Genomic DNA, 21,079 nt, shown 5'->3' on the forward strand with positions numbered 1-21,079 from the left:
AAAGAAGTACACAACAATCAAAGTACACTTGCACATTATTCTTTTTGTCTTACCATTTAACCAATAAATACACAAAAGGTTGATGTATGCATGCATAAGCTGTGTGGACTTGAGTGGAGATCACATTCCCAATGGCAGTGCCTATTACTAATTAAAAATGTAATTGTCCAAATCTGGATTCCCAGTTAGCAATATGTAGCTAGTGGCTAACATATTGGAAACACTATTTTAGTGCAAACTAAAGGGAGCCACCAATATACAGGTTTAAATAAATTGTTTCATATGAAAATTAAAAATGTTGAAAATAGCTCTTTAGTGTGACATATTCCAAACAATTAACACAGTTATTAATTGCACAGCTTTGTGATTCCTTTATTGCAATATTATACCCCCTTTGAAAAGGAATCTACTTGACTTAAACACTACTTCGATGTGGTAGGCCATAAACAATTCAAATTGAGTAACAGAATTTTAAAAACAGGCACAGGGTTTGTTGGAATTAAACTAAACTAGTGTAAACACTTCAATTGGTCATCTCAATTCTTCCTCTTACTGTACATTACTTAACTCTATATAAAGGAATAGAGCGGTCAATGTAGTAACATTTTAAAAAGTTAATCACAGAACAGGTCTTCTTTTAAAATTACAGAAACATACATGCCATGTAGTGAGTACAATATTTACCTTTTGAAGGCAATAGTTACACGTATACTGTTGCACTTTGCTGATTTAATTTTCTTGGAGATGTCATAAAACCTATATTTATTATTAGTGTGTTATGGCAGGTGGATGATAGATGCCAAGCTACCCGAATCTCAAAGGGAAACTTGAAACAATTACCACAACTGTTTTGCAATTTGCATATGTTTCGAGATGCGTGCCTTGAATTCAGTAATAATAAGACCAACGAGCCTTAAAGGTTTCTTATAAAATTAAATTAAACCTTTATTAATATAAGAAATGATTTAGCACATACATAGATCTACAAATTACTACTATGATAACTTCTAAATCCCCTAATTAATCTAAACTCCAGTTACACCTCCATTAAGGCAATAGTGAGACACATAGATTTTAAAAGACCCAGGTAGAGTAACACACAATATCCTGAACAGTCAAATTCAAAGTGAGTTTTTCTCAGCGTCAGTTCCTTGTAGACAGCAGCTTGAGGCTTAGATGCTGGAGGCTTGTCACACCTGTTAGATCTTAGAATGCCTCCCCTTACACACAGCCTTCTCTCCTTGATACATATTTTCCCCTTTGAATGCAAATCCCCATAGTTTCATTGTGTCTTTGGATTTTTACCTCTCTAATATTAAAATCTATCATTGTACCAATTTTACCAGTAATCTTTGGGAAAAATAAACACACTGTTTCTTAACTTCTCCTGGCTAGGCGTAATGTTTCACTCACCCTTTTGAATTCAAGCTAGTCTGGTTTATTTCAAAATGCAAATGTTCCCTTTAGGCTTTGCAAATGTTCCCTTTACACCTATGTTTACCCACTTAATATTTCAAACCTAGCTTATCTTCTGTTACATCAAAGCCTTCAGACCAGCTACCTTTAATTCAACGAAGACACACACACTACAATTACTCTACTTTACAATAAATTCCAATAACATTATGAAAATCATTATATCTTCCTGACAAGTGAATTGGTCACTTTTCACTTCTATTATTACTCATGGTGAGCAGTGACCACTCCCTGGTCAAATTTAGCTGGGACAGGTACAAATAAAGCATCCTCCACTCTGTCCAGTAACTCAGCTTTACCATAATACATTATTAAAAACAGAGGCCTTCTGCTACTTCCATTTCCCAATCCAGCTTTCCAATGACCTTTATGATCAAGTCTGCCAGTTTACTGACAAATTGTGGGAAAGTGTCTATTCAAATTACCAGACTGCCCAAACTCAAAGACGACTTTTGTAACTTCAGAAAGGAGATTTTTACATATGAATGCAATGGGTACACTGGCATAGTGGTAATAGTAATGAGCTGGCAAGAGGTCAAAAATTCAAAACTTACCATCGAACTTTGTAAAATTGAACTGTGTAAATATGTTAATTTGTGTGTTGGCCCCAGAATATATCACCGTGAAAGCAGCCCGACGGTCATAAAAGTGCAACTGATTCACTGAAGTTCAGGGAAGGAAATCTGCTACTTCCAGCTGATCAGGGTCATAAGTGACACCAGTCCCCAGTATGTGGTCTTAATACCCCAAGCAAGCCACTCCACTCAAATTGTACAAAGAAGTGCATATTAGATTCACCCCTTGATTAAATTTTAATAAACTATAGGAGGTGCAATTCTAGCATTTCCTATTTCCGAGATCAAATAATAAAATGGATCTAGGCTAGATACAAACTCATATCTGAGAGATCAGAGGCATAAAAGGCAGATTTTTTTAAACTTAGATTATTTCAGTAGTTAACATTTTCCTAGCTTTTTAAAAATGTTAATTTAATTAATATTTTACTGAATCATATCTGGGCTATGAATTAAGACTATTGTTACCTCTCTTCATTCTCACATCTTTGCCATGTCAGATAATCAGGTCAACTTTTCATTATTATGGAGAAGGCTCAGAGACCTGAGTCTGATCAGGAAATCTTTGTGTCCTGAACCTTATCCTTGCATTTCATAGATCAGTGCACTAACGTACCAATACACTACACCACCAAGAAACAAACAAAATCTCTGAAGGACAAAAAAGATTATTCATTCCAGCAGCTAATTTTCACAGATCATAATTTTGAGTGGTAAACAAACCCAAATGTAATATCAAGGAGTCCTAGGTAAAATTCAGGTCAATGGAAATTAGGGGGAAAAACTGTCACTAGTTGGAATCATACCTAGAACAAAGGAAGATGGCTATGGGTGTTGGAGGTTATCATCTTAGCCCAGGACATTGCTGGAGTTCCTCAGGGCAGTATTCCCAGCCCAATTATCATCAGCTGCTTCATCAATGACATTCTCTCCATCACAAGGTCAGAGTGGGGATGTTCACTGAAGATTCTGTTAAATTCGCTACTCCTCAGATAATGCTGTAGTCTGTGTCCACATACAGCTAGCCCTAGGCTGAGAATTGGCAAGTCGCACCACATAAGTGGTAGGTGATGACCATCCCCAATTGGAAAGAGTCTAACCACCTTCCCTTGATATTCAATATTACTGTCTCCCACCATTGACATCTAGGGGACACCATTGGCCAGAAATTTAACTGGACTTGCTGCAAGAGCAGATCAGAGGCTAGGTATTTTGCAGCCTTTCCAATATCTGCAAGGCACAAGTCAAGAATGTGAGATTCTTGCCATTTGCCTGGATTAATAAAAAGGTATTAATCTGGGAAATGATAAATAGAACGTAACAGGAAGGGATAGAGAGTATAAATCTAAAGAGTAAAACAGCAGTCATAGGTAGAGGTTACAAAAATAATAGAAGGATAAAGCCAAAGGCTCTCTATCTGAATGCACGTAGCATTCAAAGAAAAACAGATGAACTGATAGCACAAATAGAAATAAATAAATATGATCTGATAGCCGTTACAGAGACTTGGCTGCAGGACGACATAGATTGGGCCCTGCACAACTGAAGCATAACCGCCCTACTTTTGTATTCAATTCCCCTCGCAATAAACAGTAACATTCTATTTGCTTTCCTAATTACTTGCTGTATCTCACCTTTTGCAATTAATGCACTACCAGCACTTGCCAAACCCATGACCTCTACCATCTAAATGGACAGGGCAGCAGGTGCATGGGAACACCGCTAGCTCTGAGATCCCTCCAAGTCACACACCACCCTAATTGGAAAATACATTAGCATTCCATCATGGTCACTGGGTTAAAATCCTAGAACTAACAGCACTATGGACATACCTTCACTGCACAACAATTTAGGGAGGTCGCTCACCTTCATCTTCAAGAGGGTAATTAGGGATGAGCAATAAATGTTGGTCTTGCCAGCAATGCCCACATCTCAAATAAATAATGAAAAAAACACATTACTTTCACTGCTGTTACAATACTAGTGGCATGCACTCTGAAAACATTTAGTGACAGCAATTATTTACAAATAAGAAAAAGAACACATGATGACTTTAACAGAGTTGTACCCTAGACTTGCCAGGAATTTGAAAGCTAAACAACAGCGCAAAGTTGCCGTTTTTAAAAAAAATTTTTAAATGCACTATAACTGGAAACAGACATTGAATCCAAGAATTAGAATATTTGGATACATGATTTCAACTTAATTTTCCAACAGTAAATTCTATTCTTCATTACTTGCCTTTCTCTTAATTATTCTGTCTACAAAAAAAGATTTTTGAGTTAAACTGATCCTACACATCCAATTTTAACTTATTTTTGAATATATTAAAATTCTTCCAGGAAAATCAATTTAAATAATAATTTATGTCCATTTCCCATTAAAATATTGGTGAGCTGCAGCCATGACCTACTTTTTTGCTGGAAACATGTGAGTGCAAATTGAGGGAAGGTCGGAGGGTAAAAAGACGACCGACTCTTCTTTCACTTTGACATCATACTGGCAAATCTAATAATAAGTCACAAGCACGAAGACCCAGTAATTATTAAAACACCTGGCATATTGCAATTTCAACCACAGTTAATTCGATTTACCAGGATAGATTACAGTTGCCTTTTAGCCTATCACATTTGCTCTTCTCTTCCTCCTGCTCCATGTCAAAAAATTCATCAAATGTCTAACATGAAAAAGTAGACTCCACACACTCAATCTCCATGTCAGTAGGAGCTGCTATACCAAGCTCTGTTTTCTCTCTCTCGTTACACACATTTAGAAAACTTGGACCAGGGCAATTTCATCAGATTTGCTCTCTAGTGGACACACACACGCTGCATCACAATAATTTGTTGATATTTTAATACCCTTATGCAAATTACTGTTTAGGACCAGGATAATTAATGGTGTTCTTGTAAATCTTTATTTTCAGGTTACATCAGTTTTTGAAAAATACATTTAAAATAAATATTGATGATGCTGAATGATCCTTCAAAGCATTCAAATATCATATGTTTATGAAATGTTTTAAATATTGTTGAAAGGTTTACAGGAGGCATGTTTTGGACTATCAAATGTGGAAAGATGGCAACAGCATTCAGAGATCCAGAGGTTGTTACGACCAGGTGAGAACAAATGCCAGGTCTTACCCTTTCTTTCCCACTCCTTGATTGATTGTAACAAGTATTTTTGAAATCGATAAAGATGAAGGTGTCAATTCAGTGTCTGTACCTAACTGCTTACGTGCTGATTGCAAAGAGTTCAGTCTGACAGGCTTTCTTGAGTTTAAACACAAAGGGGTTAGTTTTTATTAGCTAAAAACCCACTCAACATATAAAAAATATTTTAAAAAGGTAAACACACTGTTGCAACACTGTTGTGCACACAAGCATGCAAAATTATGCAGTACAGGTAACTTTTGGCCAAATTAAGATTCAATGTTAAAAAGGCAGAAAATAGAAAGTTCACTATTTATGAGTCCTTCACTTTTGTGCATGATTGACATAGTTCTTTTATAGTGGTCTTGAAATTCTTGTGGGGTTATGGCTGATGTAAAGAGTAATTTCTGGAGACACAGTCCCTTTTAAACTGTAAACTGTCTTTTTCAAAAGTGGATGCCATGGTACCCGACGTTCCTTTCGACTGAAATTCTCTACCTCTGTGATGGATTCCAAAATGTAACAGAACTTGGTTCTGAACTTCGAAAACAGCAGGGAGAGAGATGGCATTACTAGTTCAATCTCCCACCTTCAACACCTCTTTGTTCTTTTGTCTGTGACATCTTTTGATTATCTGCTCCTATCACTGCTTGCTTGTCCCTACAATCACAACCCCCACCACCCCCCCCACCCCCCCCCAACCTTTAAACCAGCTTATATTTCACCCCTCTCCTAATATTACTCAGTTCTGTTGAAGGGTCATGAGGACTCAAAATGTCAACTCTTTTCTTCTCAGCCGACGCTGCCAGACCTGCTGAGTTTTTCCAGGTAATTCTGTTTTTGTTCTGTTCTTTTTCTGTTACAGTAACCAACAAGCAATCTTAATATCATAAAAACAAAAAGCTAAAAGCTACTGCGGATGCTGGAAATCCAAAACAAAAACAGAATTACCTGGAAAAACTCAGCAGGTCTGGCAGCATCGGCGGAGAAGAAATCAGTTAACGTTTCGAGCCTTCATGGCCCTTCGGCAGAACTGAAGCATAGTTAGAAGAAGGGAGAAATATAAACTGGTTTAAGGTGGGTGGGGCGGGGGGGGGGGGGGAGAGACATTGAGGGTGTGGTGATTGTGGAGATGAGCAGATAATCAAAAGATGTCACAGACAAAAGGGTCAAAGAGGTGTTGAAGGTGGTGAAATTTGTCTAAGAAAAGTGCTAATTAAGAATGGAAGACAGGATATTCAAAGTACAGCTCTAGTGGGGGTGGGGTGGAAAGACTAACAAGGTTTTAGTTTTAGATTTAAAAATAATGGAAATAGGTGGGGAAAGATGAATCTATATAAATTATTGAAAAAAAAAGCGGGGGGGGGGGGTGGGGAGAAACGGGGGTGGGGATGGGGGGGGAGGGGAGTTTAAGATCTAAAGTTGTTGAATTCCCGGAAGGCTGTAAAGTGCCTAGTCGGAAGTTGAGGTGCTGTTCCTCCAGTTTGCGTTGGGCTTCACCGGAACAATGCAGCAAGCCAAGGACAGACATGTGGGCAAGAGAACAGGGTGGAGTGTTAAAATGGCAAACGACAGGGAGGTTTGGGTCTTTCTTGCGGACAGACCGCAGGTGTTCCGCAAAACGGTCGCCCAGTTTGAGTTTGGTCTCTCCAATGTAGAGGAGATCGCATTGGGAGCAACGAATGCAGTAGACTAAGTTAGGGGAAATGCAAGTGAAATGCTGCTTCACTTGAATGGAGTGTTTGGGCCCTTGGACGGTGAGGAGAGAGGAAGTGAAGGGGCAGGTGTTGCATCTTCTGCGTGGGCATGGGGAGGTGCCATAAGTGGGGGTTGAGGAGTAGGGGGTGATGGAGGAGTGGACCAGGGTGTCCCGGAGGGAACGATCCCTACGGAATGCCGTCAGGGGGGGTGAAGGGAAGATGTGTTTGGTGGTGGCATCATGCTGGAGTTGGCGGAAATGGCGGAGGATGATCCTTTGAATGCGGAGGCTGGTGGGGTGATAAGTGAGGACAAGGGGGACCCTATCATGTTTCTGGGAAGGAGGAGAAGGCGTGAGGGAGGATGCGCGGGATATGGGCCGGACACGGTTGAGGGCCCTGTCAACGACCGTGGATGGAAAACCTCGGTTAAGGAAGAAGGAGGACATGTCAGAGGAGCTGCTTTTGAAGGTAGCGTCATCAGAATAGATGCGACGGAGGCGAAGGAACTGAGAGAATGGGATGGAGTCTTTACAAGAAGCGGGGTGTGAGGAGCTGTAGTTGAGGTAGCTGTGGGAGTCGGTAGGCTTGTAATGGATATTGGTGGACAGTCTATCATCAGAAATTGAGACAGAGAGGTCAAGGAAGGGAAGAGAAGTGTCAGAGATGGACCATGTGAAGATGATGGAGGGGTGGAGATTGGAAGCAAAATTAATAAATTTTTCCAGGTCCCGACGAGAGCATGAAGCAGCACCGAAGTAATCATCGATGTACCGGAGAAAGAGTTGTGGGAGGGGGCCGGAGTAGGACTGGAACAAGGAATGTTCCACATACCCCATAAGAAGCTTCCTTGAACAGAGGCCCCAACAATCCCCATCCACCACTACTCTCCTCCGTCTGGCTGAACTTGTTCTCACACTGAACAATTTCTCCTTTAACTCCTCTCACTTCCTCCAAATAAAAGGTGTGGCTATGGGTACCCGCATGGGCCCCAGCTATGCCTGTCTCTTTATGGGGTATGTGGAACATTCCTTGTTCCAGTCCTACTCCGGTCCCCTCCCACAACTCTTTCTCCGGTACATCGATGATTACTTCGGTGCTGCTTCATGCTCGCGTCGGGACCTGGAAAAATTTATTAATTTTGCTTCCAATCTCCACCCCTCCATCATTTTCACATGGTCCATCTCTGACACTTCTCTTCCCTTCCTTGACCTCTCTGTCTCAATTTCTGATGATAGACTGTCCACCAATATCCATTACAAGCCTACCGACTCCCAGAGCTACCTCGACTACAGCTCCTCACACCCCGCTTCTTGTAAAGACTCCATCCCATTCTCTCAGTTCCTTCGCCTCCGTCGCATCTGTTCTCATGACGCTACCTTCAAAAACAGCTCCTCTGACATGTCCTCCTTCTTCCTTAACCGAGGTTTTCCATCCACGGTTGTTGACAGGGCCCTCAACCGTGTCCGGCCCATATCCCGCGCATCCTCCCTCACGCCTTCTCCTCCTTCCCAGAAACATGATAGGGTCCCCCTTGTCCTCACTTATCACCCCACCAGCCTCCGCATTCAAAGGATCATCCTCCGCCATTTCCGCCAACTCCAGCATGGTGCCACCACCAAACACATCTTCCCTTCACCCCCCCTGACGGCATTCCGTAGGGATCGTTCCCTGGTCCACTCCTCCATCACCCCCTACTCCTCAACCCCCACTTATGGCACCTCCCCATGCCCACGCAGAAGATGCAACACCTGCCCCTTCACTTCCTCTCTCCTCACCGTCCAAGGGCCCAAACACTCCTTTCAAGTGAAGCAGCATTTCACTTGCATTTCCCCTAACTTAGTCTACTGCATTCGTTGCTCCCAATGCGGTCTCCTCTACATTGGAGAGACCAAACTCAAACTGGGCGACCGTTTTGCGGAACACCTGCGGTCTGTCCGCAAGAAAGACCCAAACCTCCCTGTCGTTTGCCATTTTAACACTCCACCCTGTTCTCTTGCCCACATGTCTGTCCTTGGCATGCTGCATTGTTCCAGTGAAACCCAACACAAACTGGAGGAACAGCACCTCATCTTCCGACTAGGCACTTTACAGCCTTCCGGGCTGAATATTGAATTCAACAACTTTAGATCTTAAACTCCCCCTCCCCCCATCCGCTTTTTTTTTCAATAATTTATATAGATTCTTCTTTCCCCACCTATTTCCATTATTTTTAAATCTAAAACTAAAACCTTGTTAGTCTTTCCACCCCACCCCCACTAGAGCTGTACTTTGAATATCCTGTCTTCCTTTCTTAATTAGCACTTTTCTTAGACAAATATCACCACCTTCAACACCTCTTTGACCCTTTTGTCTGTGACATCTTTTGATTAACTGCTCATCTCCACAATCACCACACCCTCAATGTCTCCCTCTCCACCCCCCCCCCACCCCGCCCCGCCCCACCCACCTTAAACCAGTTTATATTTCTCCCTTCTTCTAACTATGCTTCAGTTCTGCCGAAGGGCCATGAAGGCTCGAAATCTTAATATCATAGCTTTTCACAAGGGGGTTTTGGTCATGTGACAGCTACTATTGGTTCACAATGGAGGGTAATCCATGTTAATGAAAGAGCTTTGATTTCCCATTGTCAAAGCTATTAAGATGCCATCGAAACAGATAGGGGTCCTTAGCACCCCTCCTTGCATAATGAACTTCATTAGCACCTCATTGTTGCTGGTAGTTTCTATAATCAAAAAATCTACAGGCCCATTGTCCTTAAGCTTTGTAGAGAGTTTAGACCTTGGCAGGTGTGAAGTCCATCAGGGAAACTACCTGTAGCTATCACTACAAATCCTGGCAAATTCACGTTCAGAAGTTTCCAACCTTGGCCAATTTGTAGGTCAGGTGACTTCTGCAGCCATTTTAAAGTCAGCATCTTTGCTTGGCAAAAATCCTTTTTAAATAAGTTCAATATATATCTGACCAGCTGATGAAATTAAAGGTTAATATTCCACGTGCACGCATTACATTGTCAAGACAGGTAATGAAAATTTCACCTGCCATCATAGATTACAAGGTCCCTTACTGTAAAATTATAGAACCAATGAACTTTGGATTATGTCCTTTCAAAATTATCTCAATTGATAAAACATGAACTGTTGGAAAGGGATCAAATCTGGTAGCATAAGTTTTGCTCCTTTCTACATGTTACGGCCATCATCACATGAGCAGAATCTGGAAATGTATTTTGGATATGCATGAGTAAAAATCTGGAGCCACTTTCATATCTCTATGCTCTGTTAAAATGCCACATTTGGAAGCAATGGTGTCTGTAGCAGTAGTTACAGTAGTTTTAGTTCAGTTCACTTAATCTGCAACTCTTAAAAAACATTCTCATTTACTGGCTTGATTATTTATTAAACATACAGAATGAAACATAACTTTCTGTTCATGTACAGAATGTAAAACTTAATGATGTTCAAACAAATGGAACTGTTTCAACTGAACACCCAATTGTTTTTTTCTGCTAAGTATTTCCTCTCTTAAGGGATCTGACTGTAGTTGTAGCATAGTTCCACGACTGAATGGTCCTTCTTTATATCTGAGCCCAGCAAATGTGTCTAACAGGACAACTGATCACAGTGGGTAGCAAAACTGATTCGTCTCTCACTTGGAAATGCAAAAATGCGCACTTTTCCTTTGGGTCAAACATGGGAGTACTGCCCGATTTTCCTCTTGAAACAGCAACTGTCTCACTCCAACCACTGCCCAACCCTAGAGCAGTTAACTTACCATAGGCCAGGGCATTCTGGTTTCTGTGGCTAAAATATATATCTTTACTGCATTTATCCACTAAGTTTGGTCTTTGTGTTTTCATGCATTTTACAAAACAGCATCTTGCAAGGTTATGTGATGTTACTGTAGAGTATTACAATTGTACTGCTAAGGAACCTCAACACTACTCTCATTTAACATGTTTCTAACTACCTTTTGCGATGCACCACATTAGTCAGGATATTCTAGAGGTCATGTTGAAAACCCAGGTCAATTTTAGACCTAATTAATAAGCAGGCAAATTCAGCATCACACCTTAAAGATTATTACACCAGAAATATATCAACATTTAACCTTTTTATGGCTGAGGATTCAGATTTAAAATTACGCTTATTGTTTGCCACTGCACCCAAACGCGAAGACTAATATTTCCTCAACACCGATTATAAATGCTCTAATCATAACCCAGACTTATAAAAGTGTCATTTTTGAAAGCGCTTTAATCATAACCCAGACTTTTGGAATCATTTTTGAAAGTATCACTGACAACGCCACATCCTGACAATTAAATGCCTATTTTTAATACTTCATTGAAGCCCTTAAATGTCATTCGGTATATGCGTGCGTATATAGTGACACTGAATAGAAATTATGTGCTGGCAATGAAATGAATTTGTGGTACAATAACCTCGGTAAGATCAACTAGCACAGGAGATATTAAACACACTCTTCGACACGGTGCATCTGCTAATTGGAACAAGCACAGATTTATATTAATACGGTACAAAAGCGACATTTAGAAAAAAAACACAGACCGTTATATGATCGTCAAGGGCCTTCCTGTCTAGACCATGCTGAAAGCTGGTAGCTTAAGTCTTGGGCCTTATTTCAACACTGAGACTGAGACAAAGGGGCCCCCCCCAAACCCCAATGTGACACAAGCACTTAAGAGCTGCCTCACAGAACAATTAAACCCCAATTCAAACGCACTGGCGGAACGAGGCCGAGCAAAATCAATCACCTCTCTCCTCCTACCCCCACCCCGCTCCCAATCCCAGTGCTGCCGGCTCAAGCGCAGCCATTTACCTGCAGCTGTTTGAATTCTTTATCCAACTCCTGCCATTCTGCCTGGCACCGCAGCAGTGACATTGTCCACTCAGCTCTGCAATACATGCGCTGCACCGGGACTGCTGGGATAGCGCCGTGACGTCAGCCGAGTCCGCTGCAGCAGCTGCCGGGTCCCTCTCCTGCATTCTGGCTCCATTGTACCAACCAGACAGCACAGGACAGAGCAGGGAGCAAAGAGACCTGGCAGCACAACAGGCTGCAGCAATGGCTACAGTACAGCTATTTGCTCCTGGTGAAAAAAAAAACATATGATTTCAACCATTAATAACCCGCCCCGTAAGATAGAGAGGAGATTGTTATTTTGTAAAGCAAACCTGTGGCATTTATAAAGTGGGCACTTTTAAGCCTCCTTTTAAAATCCAGTGGTGCATTTCAAATAAAAAAGTTGCTCAGTGCCAGGGTAAGGGATATCTCCAAGCAGCTGGAAAGGGAGGGGTAAATAAATCCAGTTGTCTCAGTCCAGGTTGGCAATTAAGGACATATCTAGGAACCAGGAAGAGGTCCTGCTGATGGAGTATCAACAATTAGGAATTAAATTAAAAAGCAGGACCTCGATGGGAATAATCCCCGAACTAGTGCCCAAGCCATGTGCAAACTAGCATAGAAACAGAAAGATCAGCAAGCTAACACAGGATTACATAGGAAAAAGGACATCATTCAGCCCAACAGTCCTTATTGGTATTTATGGCCCACTGGAGTCTTTTCTAATCTTTTCTCATGTAAATCTTCATTTATAACCCTCTAATCCTTTCTCCCTCATATGCTTATCCACCTTCCCCTTAAATGTATCTCTACAATTCGATTCCACCTGTGATAGTGGGTTCCACATTCTCACCACTCTGAGTAAAGAAGTTTTTTCTGATTCCCCACTGGATTTTTTAGTGACTATCCTATATTGATGGCCTCTGGTTATGCTCTTTCCACACAAGTAGAAATATTCTTTCTGTACATTATCAAAATGTTTCATAATTTTAAAGACCTCTGTTAGGTCACCCTTCCTTCAGTCTAATTTTTTCAAGAGAAAAGAGACCCAGGCTGTCCATTCTTTCCTGATATGAATAGCCATGCATTTCTGATATTATTCTTGTGGATCTTCCCTGCACCTGCTACAATGTCTTTATATCATTTTTATAATACAGCAGCCAGAACTGCACACAGTACTCTTAAGTGTGGTCTAACCAAAGTTTGATACAGGTTTAATTTTTCAATTCTATTGAAATCGGGGAGTTATAGCAGGCAGATGGTAAATGCCAAGCCGCCCAAATCCCAAAGGGAAATTTGAAGTAGCTGCCACAGCTATTTGCAATTTGTATTTATTTCAAGATGCAGGCTTTGAACTCAGTAAAAGAAACATAGAAAATAGGTGCAGGAGTAGGCCATTCGGCCCTTCGAACCTGCTCCGCCATTCATTGTGATCATGGCTGATCATCCAACTCAACAGCCTGCTCCCGCTTTCTCTCCATATCCTTTGATCCCTTTCGCCCCAAGAGCTATATCTAACTCCTTCTTGAAAACATACAATGTTTTGGTCTCAACTACTTTCTGTAGTCGTGAATTCCACAGGCTCACCATTCTCTGGGTGAAGAAATTTCTCATCTCAATCCTAAATGGTCTACCCTGTATCCTCAGGCTGTGACCCCTGGTTCTGGATTCCACCACCATCGGGAACATCCTTCCTACATCTACCCTGTCTAGTCCTGTTAGAATTTTATAGGTTTCTATGAGATCCCCCCTCATTCTTCTGAACTCCAGCGAATATAATCCTAACCAACTCAATCTCTCCTCATATGTCAGTCCCGTCATCCCAGGGATCAGTCTGGTAAACCTTCGCTGCACTCCCTCTATAGCAAGAACATCTTTCCTCAGATAAGGAGACCAAAACTGCACACAATATTCCAGGTGTGGTCTCACCAAGGCCCTGTATAATTGCAGCAAGACATCCCTGTTCCTGTACTCGAATCCTCTCGCTATGAAGGCCAACAAACCATTTGCCTTCTTTACCGCCTGCTGCACCTGCATGCTTACCTTCAGCGACTGGTGTACGAGGACACTCAGGTCTCGTTGCACATTCCCCTCTCTCAATTTATAGTCGTTCAGATAATAATCTGCCGTCCTGTTCTTGCTACCAAAGTGGATAACCTCACATTTACCCACATTATACTGCATCTGCCATGCATTTGCCCACTCACTCAGCTTATCCAAATCACTGCATCCTCCTCACAGCTCACCTTCCCACCCAGCTTGTGTCATCTGCAAATTTGGAGATATTACATTTAGTTCCCTCATCTAAATCATGAATATATATTGTGAATAACTGGGGTCCCAGCACCGATCCCTGCGGTACCCCATTAGTCACTGCCTGCCATTCGGAAAAAAACCCGTTTATTCCTACTTTTTGTTTCCTGTCTGCCAACCAGTTTTCTATCCATCTCAATACACTATCCCCAATCCCATGCGCTTTAATTTTACACGCCAATCTCTTATGTGGGACTTTGTCGAAAGCCTTCTGAAAGTCCAAATAAACCATATCCACTGGCTCCCCCTCATCAACTCTACTAGTTACATTCTCGAAAAATTCCAAAAGATTTGTCAAGCATGATTTCCCTTTTGTAAATCCATCCTGACTCTGTCCAATTTTGCCACTGTTTTCCAAGTGCTCAACTATAAAATCCTTTATAATGGACTCTAGAATTTTCCCCACTACCGACATCAGGCTGACTGGTCTATAATTCCCTGCTTTCTCTCTACCTCCCTTTTTAAATAGTGGGGTTACATTAGCTACCCTCCAATCTGTAGGAACTGTCCCAGAGTCTATAGAATCTCAGAAGATGACCACCAATGCATCCACTATTTCTAGGGCCACTTCCTTAAGTACTCTGGGATGTAGATTATCAGGCCCTGGGGATTTATCGGCCTTCAATGCCATCAATTTCTCTAGCACCATTTCCCTACTAATACTGATTTCTTTCAGCTCCTCCCTCTCACTAAACCATGTGTTCCCCAAAATTTCTGATATGTCATTTGTGTCCTCCTTTGTGAAAACAGAACCAAAGTATGTATTTAGTTGGTCAGCCATTTCTTTGTTCCCATTATAAATTCCCCTGTTTCTGACTGTAAGGGTCCTACATTTGTCTTCACCAACCTTTTTCTCTTCACATACCTATAGAAACTTTTACAGTCAGTTTTTATGTTCCCCACAAGCCTACTTTCGTACTCTATTTTCCCCTTCTTAATCAATTCCTTGGTCCTCCTTTGCTGAATTCTAAAGTGCTCCCAATCCTCAGGTCACCGAGACTTATAGTTTTCTTACAAAACTAAATTAAACTTTTATTGAAAGAAGAAATTATTTTAAGCACATACATAGATCTACAAATTACTACTATGATAACTTCTAAATCCCCTAATTAATCTAAACCCCAGTTACACCTCCATTGAGGCAGTGAGGCACATAGATTTTAAAAGATCCAGGTAAAGTAACACACAATACCCTGAACAGTCGAATTCAAAGTGAGTTTTTCTCAGCTTCAGTTTCTTGCAGGCAGCAGCTTGAGGCTTTTCACACCTGTTAGATCTTAGAATGCTTTCCCTTGCACACAACCTTCTCTCCTTTATACATATTTCCCCCTTTGAGTGCAAATTCTTATTGATTCACTATGTCTTTGGACTTATTGGGCAGCATTTTCCACCCGTCGAGAGGGGGTTGTGTGGGAGCGGGCACAAGCAGGCGGGTTCCCGATCGATGCCCACAGTCAGGGGCGTGGTGCCATTTTACGTGGGCGGGCCAATTAAGGCCCACCCAGCGAGACGTCTGCTCAGAAGCGCTGTGCGCTCCCTGTGCAGGCGAGGGGGGGATTCCCTGAGCCAGGAGTGCGCTCTTTCACGCATGCCTCAAGGAGATTGGCTCAAAGTTCAAAATTTCATCTAAGGCAGTAAAGAATATTCCTGACATGTCCCCTCATGTGACATTTTCACATGAGCTGGGACATGTCAATTTCTTTTACTTAGACATTTAATACACTCATGAAACCTCATCCCACCCTTGGATGAGGTTTCATGTTTTTTCTGAAGGCCGCCTGGGCTCTTCGCCTGCCGGCCAACCTTAAGGTTGGATGGGCAGGTCCATTAGTCAGTTTAATGACTTTTTTAATGGCCTTAATAGGCCTTTGACAGTTCGGCGGGCACGCAGCCAATCCGGCTGCTTGCCTGCTGAACTGAAAATCTAAATGACACGGGGTGACGTCGGGACGCATGCCTGACGTCACCCCGCGTCATTTTACGTGAGCGGGCCCCGCCCCCCCCCCCCAGCCTGGAAGATGCAGCCATATCTCTCTAATAATAATAATAATCCATCAAAGTACCAATTTTGCCAGTAATCTTTGGGAAAAATAAACACACTTGTTTCTTAACTTCTCCTGGTTAGGTGTAATGTTTCACCCCCTCCTTTGAATTCAAGCTAGTCTGGCTTATTCAAAAATGCAAATGTTCCCATTTTCGATCCTTTTTTCCCCACCATTTCCCCCTCCCCCCACCCCACCCCCACAAGGGCCATCTGTTACTTGTTCATGTTGTTCTTTTCAGAGTGCTTACCCCTGTTCTGCTATTATCACATTCTGCTTTTTTACCTTTATGCCACTATCAGCACCCTTTATAGTCCTTACCACTACCATTAACACTCCCTTTGTCCTTATGTTCATGACATCTTTGTCCATCCATCCTTTGCCCCCAAAGGGCAATGGTTAGATTCTCTCTTGTTGAAAATGGTCATTTCTGGCACTTGTGTGGTGTGAATGTTACTTGCCCACTTGTCAGCCCAAGCCTGGATATTGTCTGGGTCTTGGTGCATTTCGGCATGGACTGCTTCAGTATCTGAGGAGTAGCGAATGGTGCTGAGTGCTGCTTGATAGCACTGTTGATGACCCCTTCCATTACTTTACTGATGATCGAGATTAGACTGATGGGGCCGTAATTGGCAGGGTTGGATTTGTCCTGCTTTTTGTGTACAGGACATAGGTGGGCAATTTTCCACATAGCCGGGTAGATGCCAGTGTTGTAGCTGTACTGGAACAGCTTGGCTAGGGGCGCAGCAAGTTCTGGAGCGAGTCTTCAGTACTAATGCCAGAATATGGTCAGGGCCCATAGCCTTTGCAGTATCAGGTGCCTTCAGCCATTTCTTGATATCACGTGGAGTGAACTGAATTGGCTGAAGACTGGTATCTGTGATGCTGGGGAACTCCGAAGGAAGCCAAGATGGACCATCAACTCGGCATTTCTGGCTGAAGATTGTAGCAAATGCTTCAGCCTTATCTTTTGCACTGATGTGCTGGGCTCCCCCATCATTGAGGATGGGTATATTTGTGGAGCCTCCTCCTCCAGTGAGTTGTTTAATTGTCCAACACCATTCATGACTGGATGTGGCAGGACTGCAGAGCTTAGATCTGATCTATCGGTTGTGGGATCGCTTAGCTCTGTATATCACTTACTCTTTGGCTCACATGTAGTCTGGTGTTACAGCTTTACCAGGTTGACACCTCACTTTTAGATATGCCTGGTGCTTCTCCTGGCATGCCCTCTTTCATGCTTCAATGAACCAGGATTGATCCCCTGGCTTGAAGGTAATGGTAGAGTGGGGGATATGCCAGGCCATGAGGTTACAGATTGTGTTCGAGTACAACCAGCTGCTGCTGATGGCCCACAGTGCCTCATGCTTGCCCAGTCTTGAGTTGCTAGATCTGTTCAAAATCTATCCCATTTAGCATGGTGGTAGTGCCACACAGCATGATAGAGGGTATCCTCAATGTGAAGAAGGTACTTCATCTGCACAATGACTGTGCGGTGGTCACTCCTACCAATACTGTCATGGACAGATGCATCTGCGGCAGGCAGGTTGGTGAGGATGAGGTCAAGTATGTTTTTCCCTCTTGTTGGTTCCCTCACTACCTGCCGCAGACCCAGTCTAGCAGCTATGTCCTTCAGGACTTGGGCAGCTTGGTCAGTAGTGGTGTTACCGAGCCACTCTTGGTGATGGACATTGAATTCCCCCACCCAAAGTACATTCCGTGCCCTTGCTACCCTCAGTGCTTCCTTCAAGTGGTGTTCAACATGGAGGAGCACTGTTTCATCAGCTGAGGGAGGGCGCTACGTGGTAATCAGCAGGAGATTTCCTTACCCATGTTTGACCTGATTCCATGAGACTTCATGGGGTCCAGGGTCGATGCTGAGGACTCCCAGGGCAACTCCTTCCCAACTGGATACCACTGTGTTGCCACCTCTGCCGGTGGGACAGGACATACCCAGGGATGGTGATCGTGATGTCTGGGACATTATCTGTAAGATATGATTCTGTGAGGATGACTATGTCAGGCTGTGGCTTGACAAGTCTGTGAGACAGCTCTCCCAATTTTGGCACTAGCCCCCAGAAGTTAGTAAGGAGGACTTTGCAGGGTCGACAGGCCTCAGTTTGCCATTGTCGTTTCTGGTGCCTAGGTCGATGCTGGGTGGTCTGTCCAATTTCTTTCCTTTTCTGAGGCTTTGTAGTGGTTTGATGCAATTGAGTGGCTAGCTCAGCCATTTCAGAGGGCAACCACATTGCTGTGGGTCTGGATTCACGTGTAGGCCAGGCAAGGAAAGGACAGCAAATTTCATTCCCTAAGGGACATTAGTGAACCAGATGGGTTTTTACAACAATCGAGAATGGTTTTATGGTCATCATAAGACTTTTAATTCCAGATATTTATTGAATTCAAATTCGAACCCGGGTCCTCTTGGTCTCTGGGTCCAGCGGCAATATCACTATGCCATCACCTCCCCTTATGAGAGGGTATGAGAAACCATGCAGGGTGAGTGGGTGGGGAATGGATTGACATGTATGGGCATAGGGAGTGGGTGGGAACTGAAGAACTCTGAGGGGTGAGAGTTAGAGAGCCAAATGTTTAAGAAAACAACTGGGAGAAGTTTCATAAATTAATACTTATAGTTCACATCAAACAGAAAAATAAAACACAACCATTTAAACTTTAGACTAAAATCCTCAGTTGAATTTCCCTTTTCTGCTATGATTGCCCCCAGAAAGTCTTTAGCTACTTATCAGGTTCTTGAAGGTTGTTCGATTTTTTGGGACCAACTCCAAACTTTTCCGCAGCAGCCCTGTAAGTTCTGGGACTTTTCAGTTCAAGCCTGAACTTTACTTGCAATTCCTGCACAGTGACTTAAACAGAAAATTAGAAATAGCACTGGTTTCTAAAAGCTCTATTCTCCTGGTCCATAGCTATTCCACAGCTCCTGGCAAATCCTTTACCTTTTCCTTCCAAACTCAGGGCTCACACACCAACTTAGTTGCTTCAAACTCCACGTTCAAAAACCTTCTGAGTTCTCCAAGCTGAATTGCTAGTCTCTATGAGAAAAACACACAAGTAACCCCCACACAATAGGGCAGTTCCCTGCAACCTATCTCCGTGGCAACGTAGCATACCTGGGATGTTCTAAACATAAATTTAAACTTTTGCATTCAAAACATTCCTTTGAGTCTGTTACTCACATGACTAATTCATACCTCTAATGGAGTTAACAGCCTGGGAAAAATATAGATTAATAAGTGAAAGTCATCACAGATTTGTTAAAGGCAGATCGTGTTTGACTAATTTGATCGGGGTTTTGATTAAGTATTGGAGAGAATTGATGACTATAGTGCAGTTGATGTTGTGTACATTGTAGTGTAAAGGCTTAACTCCAATAAGAGCATACTGAGCATGTGTAAAAGAAGCTATGTCACAGTGATGTCACTCACTGAGAGAGGATGAGGAGCATCTCTAATGGCAGCTCTTGCTACATGTTAGTCTTATTTAACCTTTGTAAATAAACGGCTTTTGAACAAAGATCATTGCCTCCGGCAAGATCTCTTCTTTTGTTTTATATTAATATTTAATTTGTACATTGATAATATTTGATTGTTTTCCACCAATCTTTCAAACTGTTTCCTAACTCTTCTACCTAATTTGGGCCAGATCCCTTTTCTTACCCATACTGAGCTTTGCTTTTTCTAATTCAGCACACTTATTTTTGAATCTCCATCATCATTATCCTTTCCTATTCTTGCAATGAACCAAACTATTATGTGGTCACTATTTTCAAATTCTTCTAATCTACTTTTAGTTAATTTCTCAACTCTATTTCTCCTCTATCACATTGCCACTGTTTGGTGGCTTGTATTGCACACCAAGAATTGAACCATTTCTCTCTGCATTTCTTAACTCCCCTATGGATTGTATCTTAACACACCCCACAAGGCCATCTTTTAAGTTCTAGCACTCTGACATAATCCTTTACAAACACTGCCATCCTACCCGCTTGTTTTCTTCCATATCTCTCATGAAATTGTTATAATCAGGAATGTTACTGGTAATAACTTCCAAGTCCTGTTCAAACCTAAGCCACATCTCCACTATATCTGCTATATCACCCTCCATATTATTAATACTAACTCTGCAATTTTGTTTTGAGCACTTTGTTCATTCACTTACAACCTACCCAATTCAGACTTCAATTATTTTGTAACTTTGATCAGCAAGGACTACAAATCACCATTCATTCGGCTGAAAATAACTTATTCATGACTCCAACTGATGAGTTACCTGGTCTCATTTGGCTCGTTGGAACACATTCCACATGGAACTTTCAAACCTGATTCTATAGCAATATTCTCCACATACAAGTATGTAATTTGTAAAGATGGTAAAAATTTAATATGCACATATATTGATGTAAACAGTTTTCCCTTTCCCTTTTGGTAGTGCAATTTAAGTTGATGAAGGAAGGGAGAAATTACCTGGAGATGACGATTTCAAATTAATCAGAGCCATCAAGATCCAGAAGTACATTTCAATGAGATCAATAGGGAAAGATAGCGTAAACTGTAACACAGTTTCCGGTCCACAAAACGTTCAGGTACTTGGTGTGAAGAATACTGTTCATAAACTTTTTGTTATCTTGTGAAATCGTTCAACTCTTCAGAGCTTTAAAATGTATCATTTTGGCATTTATTATTTTTAAAAAGACCAGTTTTGTGAAACTTATGCTTTTATGAGTGGGGAGTAAATGTCCAATAATTCACATTAAATATTATCATCTGTTGAGACCTATCTTCCAGGCCTGAGTTGGGAATCGCTTCCCGGCTTTCATGTTACTTCCTACAGGCGGGGTGATGGGGTGACGCATTCCATCAAACAAACTTCCTTTTTGAAATCATGATTCTTTTTAACAAAAGAGCTTTGGTCTGACATGTTTTCTTGCCCCCCCCTCC

At 42.0% G+C, this 21,079-nt stretch overlaps 1 protein-coding gene and 1 long non-coding RNA gene across 5 annotated transcripts in view; one reads left to right on the plus strand and one right to left on the minus strand.

Annotated features, from left to right (window-relative positions):
* LOC144687719 (uncharacterized) overlaps positions 1-5,221 on the plus strand; it is a 71,693-nt gene extending 66,472 nt beyond the window's left edge. Inside the window, exon 3 of the long non-coding RNA XR_013578199.1 lies at positions 5,090-5,221. This is a non-coding gene — a long non-coding RNA (uncharacterized LOC144687719). The remainder of the gene's footprint in view (positions 1-5,089) is intronic.
* The window catches only part of tmem120b (transmembrane protein 120B), an 80,767-nt gene extending 59,987 nt beyond the window's left edge, over positions 1-20,780 (minus strand). For 3 of the 4 annotated variants that reach the window (XM_078554155.1, XM_078554154.1, XM_078554153.1), the window contains exon 1: positions 11,743-12,013. In XM_078554155.1, coding sequence (XP_078410281.1) covers positions 11,743-11,829 — 87 coding nt within the window. In that variant the 5' untranslated portion in view covers positions 11,830-12,013. Of the gene's footprint in view, positions 1-11,742; positions 12,014-20,605 lie in introns of those variants that run through there. The other variant, XM_078554157.1, reaches the window with a different exon arrangement.
* Positions 20,781-21,079: the final 299 nt, after the last annotated feature.

Source organism: Cetorhinus maximus, chromosome 12 (genome assembly GCF_964194155.1).
Source record: "Cetorhinus maximus chromosome 12, sCetMax3.hap1.1, whole genome shotgun sequence".
NCBI classification, from domain to species: Eukaryota; Metazoa; Chordata; class Chondrichthyes; order Lamniformes; family Cetorhinidae; genus Cetorhinus; species Cetorhinus maximus.